The sequence below is a fragment of the Quercus lobata genome, chromosome 3, assembly GCF_001633185.2.
Source record: "Quercus lobata isolate SW786 chromosome 3, ValleyOak3.0 Primary Assembly, whole genome shotgun sequence".
NCBI lineage: Eukaryota > Viridiplantae > Streptophyta > Magnoliopsida > Fagales > Fagaceae > Quercus > Quercus lobata.
Window position 1 is genome coordinate 50,991,822 of NC_044906.1, and position 6,084 is coordinate 50,997,905.

Consider the following 6,084-nt stretch of genomic DNA (forward strand, 5'->3'; position numbering starts at 1 on the left):
TCATGTATCAAAAGTACACAGGTGGAAAAGTGTTCATTTCTTTTAGTAAATATACTATAATTATAAAGCTCATTTCTTTTCTAAAACACACCATATTACATCTCTAGATACTTTATTATATACATTCCTAGGTCAATTAAACTCATATGGAGATTTTTAAACTTCGCTATAGTTCTCAGTTAGATGTCTAAGAAAAATACTTCTATTAGATCGCACTAACATAAAACCAAATTAGTTATCTCACTATATCTCCAAGTTTCATAACTTAAGAAAAAATATCATAATAATTTATATAGTTTTGAATATTTCATTTGTTCTTGTGTATAGGTATCATTATTGTTCCTCCACTCATTGGGTATTTTGTTATCACTCAAGATCTTATTAAAATTGTTTGTCAATCATCCTACACCCATGTCACCCAAACACTTCCAATTTTTCTTGAGAACTTCATCTAGTCCCATGATCTTTTCCATTTTTATTCTCCCAAATGTGTCCTATACTCCTTAAACTTATTTATCTGAATTCATCGAATAAATCTACATCTATCTTCAATTGGATTACTCAATTCGCTCAAATGTCTTGCTTGATCTCTATTAAAAAGCTAATCAAAATAACTCTTCCAACTTTCCTTTTAATATCATGTTCTAATACTAGACACTTTTATCTTCTTCCTTAATACACTCAACACACTTCAAGTTTCTTACTTTCATTTCCCGTTCTTATACTAAATAGTAAATACACCTCATCATAAGCCTTGGGTGTAGTCTGTCACATAGCCATTTTTGCAATAGAGAATAATTATAGTGGCAAGCGAGAGCGAAAATCAGAGAACATGGATGAGATGGAGAATTTAAGGATAGGATATAAGTAAGCACATAGTACAGACTAGAGTGTGTTACATTATACATTGACAAAGTAACTGAGTCCATTAGTTTGATTTTTTATTTTATTTTTGAATTTGGTGAAGAAGACTACATAGTACAGAGTAATAACAGGCATTGTTTTGTTCAAAGAAAACCTACAAGAGCCAGAAGAATCATATCGACACAGACATGTTTACTCTCAAAATTTTTAAAATACGTCCTGTTCTTCTGCTCCCACTATCCTATCAGACAATGTACACTCTCCATAATGCTTTTTTTTTTTTTTTTTTTTTTTTTTCGCCTTCACGTTTAATAAAAAGGAAATGGAAAATGGAAATTTTGAGGGAAAAAGAAAGGGAAAGAAGTTAAATTAGAAACATGCTAAGCACCAAGTTCTCTTACAACAACCCTCGTATCTCTCCCTCATTGGTAAGAAATGGCCAAGCACCTTGAACATACCACCAGCTAAAAGGAAACATGAGATGAGATTCCAACATATTTTCAGCTTGTCTGATGAGTCAGCCGGGAAGGAGCCAAGGGGGGGACATGGTGCCCTGAATATGCACTGGCTACCCATTGTTACCATCAAAACTACCTTGGGCATTTTGTCGTCTTTTCTCTCGCCAGTTCTCTCCCCACATCTTGGCCTCAGCAACAGCTCGTTCTCTATCTAAATCCCTGTTTAACATCCTTGCAGTTTCTCTTGGGGAGTCATCTTTCTCAGACCCTTCAAAGTCCCATCTCCGGCCAGATCCTCCGCCTTCCTCATTCTTTAATATCCTTCCTACTCTCTCATCTCTGTTTCTTTTTTCATCCTTATCACCTGAGCCTCTGTGGCCATGCCCAGTATTAGGATCATATGCCTGGTTTGCCAGGTATGAGAGAGCAGTTACCACATCCCCAATGAGAGGACGGGTGGCAGCCTGTTCTTGGATGCACATGGATGCCACAGCTAGAGCCTGGTATAGACCCCGCATAGGGTACCGCCCTTGTAGTTGTGGATCTGCCAATTTTGAAAATTTTCTACGGTCATTGAACAGTGGACGTGCCTGCACTCAAATAAAAACACCATGACCACTTGATTATCACATAAGTGGAGGAGCCTAGACATGCTAGATCCACACAGCCAGTATGAGAGAAGATAAAGTTAACTAAACAACAAAAGTTTAAGAAGATTACCCATGTGACAAGGTTCTGCTCTCCATGGGGTCGGGTGCTATCAATGGCCTTACGTCCAGTAATCAGCTCTAAGAAGACTACCCCAAAACTGTAAACATCAGACTTCACTGTCAATTGTCCAGTCATGGCATACTCAGGAGCACAATAACCATAAGTGCCCATTACCCTGGTGGAAACATGTGACTTGTCTCCAACAGGACCAAGCTTTGCAAGCCCAAAATCAGAAAGCATTGGATGGAATCCTTCATCCAATAATATGTTGGATGACTTGAAGTCCCTATAAATAACTGGAGGATTTGCTTTGTCATGCAGGTATTCCAAACCCTTTGCGGCACCAGCAGCTATTTTCATCCTTGTGTTCCAATCTAGTGGTTCCTTATCAGGAGGGAGATCTGCAAACAGATCAATATATTATTGATGACATCCCTTCAAATTACCAACAACTCTATTTTTTATTTTTGTAGTAAATAGTGTAATTTTATCAGTCATAAATAAGTAAAATACGTTAAGTTGCTTATGCCCCTCCTCTAAATGGTTTTACTTTTTTAATTTAAAAGAAGGAAGATGAGAAATCGGAAATTGTGCACTACTAACTTCATCCAAAAGCATCAAACAGAATTCATACTCAAGCTCATAATTAAGTTCCAGCACTTAATATAGAACTTCCTATTTGGATCCAGTACTAATAAGAAAAAAAATCTTGATACACCATAAAGCATGATATTGTAATCCTTTTGCATATAATACATTTCCTTAAAACACTTAAGTATGATACAAGAAGACAAACATGGGAGACAATGTATGTAAATACTGAAGATGCATTGACAGCACAAACGAGTTCAGAAAAGAGAATAAAATGAGTGTCAAAGTCAAAGCAGAAAATGAGCACACATAAACCGTCATTCGTCTCCCCAAATGAAAAAAATTCCAGTTGGACATACACCAAACAAGTTGTGAGCCTTGAAAAAGAGTTCTTCAAGATAACAACATTCACACCCAAGTTCTATTTCAGCACCAAAGAGCCCATATGTATCAAGGAAAAAGAAAATCACTACATCATCTTTACACTGAAATTGGTTTTGAATTTTTTATTGAACCAACTCAACTACCCAACTCACATGATTTCCAACAGTCCAATCCCTTCTCATCTTATTTTATCTTTCCTCCTCAGCAACAGTAAAGAAAACATAGTTTCTAGTTGTTCTATAAGCACGTTCAGAATTTGTACTCTTCCTATTGTTGAAAAATCACCTCAGGAAGTATTTTAAATCATGATTTCTCAATAACAATATTCTTCATTGGATGCATGAACACAGGCAGGGCACAAAAGCTCAGTTTGAAAAAATAATAATAATAATTTGAATCTATTTTTCTTGGTAACTCAACAATCATTAAGTAGACATAATAAACCAAACAAGTGAAAGAGGACAAATCTTCTTATCAAAGAAACAGAATAATATGCAACAAGATGTTACCATGTAGGTGATCTTCTAGAGAACCCAAGGGCATGAAATCATAAACAAGAAGTCGCTGGTCCCCATCAGCACAGTAGCCAATCAGATTCACTAGGTTAGGGTGATGTAGAAGGCTAAGCATCAGAACCTCCACTAGAAACTCCCTGTTACCTTGAAGACCATTTCTATCCAATTGTTTAACAGCAACAATCTGCAAATGACAAGAAAAAAATTCTTAAGATTTTTTTTTAGTTGGTAAGTTACATGCGCACTCAGTCTCTCTTGACTATAGGGAGAAGGAAGTACTAGTTGAGCTACAACTAGTTGGCAAAGTTAAGGAATATGTAAACCGTGTTCTCACTTCTCATTCATAATCTCCAAACCATGTGAAATTGAGTTGCAATTCCTTACATAAACAAGAAAATAGGCAACTTCCAAAAGACATCAGAAGCTGCTAGAATGGAGGCATGTTTTGCCATATTATTAGGACCTTGGCATTTCAACCATGACACTAATTTAATCTTAGCCAAACATATCGAGATTAATTGATTTAAATACTTTCTGTATTTTGTGTTTTTTTTGGCATTCAATTACTGTATCTTGGGATCATTATGACCAATTCAAACCAAGAATTTCTTCTTTTTTAGTGTATTAAATATGATTATCAACAAAGTTTCTCCAGAATGATTATATCATCCCATTAGTATTAATAAGGGACAGCATCAAGCAACAATTAAGGAATTTACCTGACCAGTACTCTCAAGTCGACCCTTGTATACACGTCCAAATCCCCCTTCCCCCAAGAAACACTCTGGCCTGAAATTCTTTGTTGCAGCTGCAAGCTCACGAAAAGTGAATGTTTGGGCAGCGATATGGACACCGGGAACAGGTCCATCCTTGGGACTTGGTAATTCCTTTTTGGTCCCTCCATTGGCCCTTGATACAAGTTTGTCAGCCCCTACAAATTCCATCATAACAAAAACGCAGATCCATAATTATCACGCAATTTCCAACTAAACACTCAGGGACCAAGCTGTATATAAGAAATAAACTCGGGAAAGATTCTAAAGACCACAAGGATCCAATCATATTGGAAAAACAAAGGGAACTCCATTAAGCTATAACCTCAACCAATATGCAATCACTAAGATCAAGCTTGACTGCCAAACTCTCTGAATAATTTTACTAAATTCAGCTATGCCTTATATTGTTACACCAAATTATGGGCATCCTCTAATATTAGTCATTCAGTTACTATTTGAAGCCAATCTTTCAACAGTACTAACAACCATCAGATCAACCAAAGCAATCAAATCCATCATGAGATCTTAATTTTCAATTGAAAAAAAAAAATGGATATTAACTGTATCGAAATCTGGTGGGGTCTACTAAAGACAGCAAAAAATGAAGTTCATAATCCTCATCGAAATAACTAATCATCAACGACAAACAAGAACAAAATTTAAGAAAACAAGCATCATGAACATGTACTTTACAAATCTAAATAAATCAGAAATACCCAGATCAGATCAAGAAACAACATGGCAAAAACATAAATATATTATACAAATAAAATAAAAAAACTGAAAAGAAATGTTAAGAACAAACCAGAAGGCATTCTGGAAATGTTAGAAGAGACCATGGGAAGAGCTTGCTTTCGATCATCGCTGGGTTTCTGGGTATTCAGCTTTTCCTCCTCCTTCGAATCGAAACACGAAAAGCAACCCATTTCCCCAAATCAAACAAAGACAGCTCTTTCAAAATCGAAAACAAAAACAAAAACCAGATGTATCCAAAACTCAATCCAATCTAGCTGTTCATAATTCCAATCCAATTATCACAAAAATCCCATCACATAGACATCCAGAATTCTCGGCATCCTCCTCTCTCTCTTTCTCAATCCGATCAGGTTGGAGACGATGACGAAGATGTCAAAACACACACAAAAAAAGAAAAAAGAAAAAGAGACAAAACAAAAGGAAGCGAATCCAAGTTTCGTAAACACAAACAATAACAATAACCAAAGAGAAACAGATAGGAAATAAATAAATAAATTTGGTTTAAATGAAACAGAGCTGTGTGAAGAAGTCGGCTTTGTCTTCGCCTTGGTTTACACTTCAATACATGACACAACACACACGCACACACTCTCTCTCTCTCTCTCTGGCCTCAGTTCCCCACTATCTCTTTGTTTGACCAAAATAAATATGGGAATTCTTCGCGTTGTCTCTCTGTGTGTGTCTTTCTCTCTCTCTCTCTCTCTCTCTCGCTCTAGATTTTATCTTTGCTATATCCTAATTAGAAGTTACTCCTATGTAGTACAAGTAGACTAGGTACTAGTAGGTAGTAGTAGTAGTAGTAGTAGTTTAGTATTTACCAGAACGGTTTACCTGCTTCCATCAAAATAATAAATTTAAAAAAAAAGAAAAAAGAAGCAGTTTACCAGAATTTTTTTTTTCTTAAATTTTTTGTATAGCGATGTTATGAGACAATATATTTTTTTTAATTGTTTATATAAGTTGTTGTCATTAAATTGATTCCCCTTTTTATTAGACACCAATCACAATACCAAACCTTGTTAGTAATTA

At 35.7% G+C, this 6,084-nt stretch overlaps 1 protein-coding gene across 1 annotated transcript; it reads right to left on the reverse strand.

Moving 5' to 3' along the window:
- Positions 1-907: 907 nt before the first annotated feature.
- On the reverse strand, positions 908-5,778 carry LOC115982115 (serine/threonine-protein kinase PBS1). Its single transcript, XM_031104634.1, has 5 exons — positions 5,105-5,778; positions 4,243-4,454; positions 3,518-3,707; positions 2,043-2,434; positions 908-1,912 (listed from the first exon to the last, which is right to left on the reverse strand). Exons 1-5 carry the CDS (start codon positions 5,223-5,225, stop codon positions 1,433-1,435), a joined length of 1,395 nt encoding a protein of 464 aa, XP_030960494.1. The 5' UTR covers positions 5,226-5,778; the 3' UTR covers positions 908-1,432.
- Between the last annotated feature and the right edge of the window lie 306 nt (positions 5,779-6,084).

Bases quoted from the DNA above. Each gene is read 5' to 3' on its own strand.
- LOC115982115 (XM_031104634.1), bottom strand. From the start codon at position 5,225: ATGGGTTGCTTTTCGTGTTTCGATTCGAAGGAGGAGGAAAAGCTGAAT. The intron at 3,708-4,242 runs GTAAATTCCTTA...TGTCATTTGCAG, and splicing joins GACTTGAGAGTACTGGTCAG to ATTGTTGCTGTTAAACAATT. The intron at 2,435-3,517 runs GTAACATCTTGT...ATCTGTTTGCAG, and splicing joins TCTAGAAGATCACCTACATG to ATCTCCCTCCTGATAAGGAA.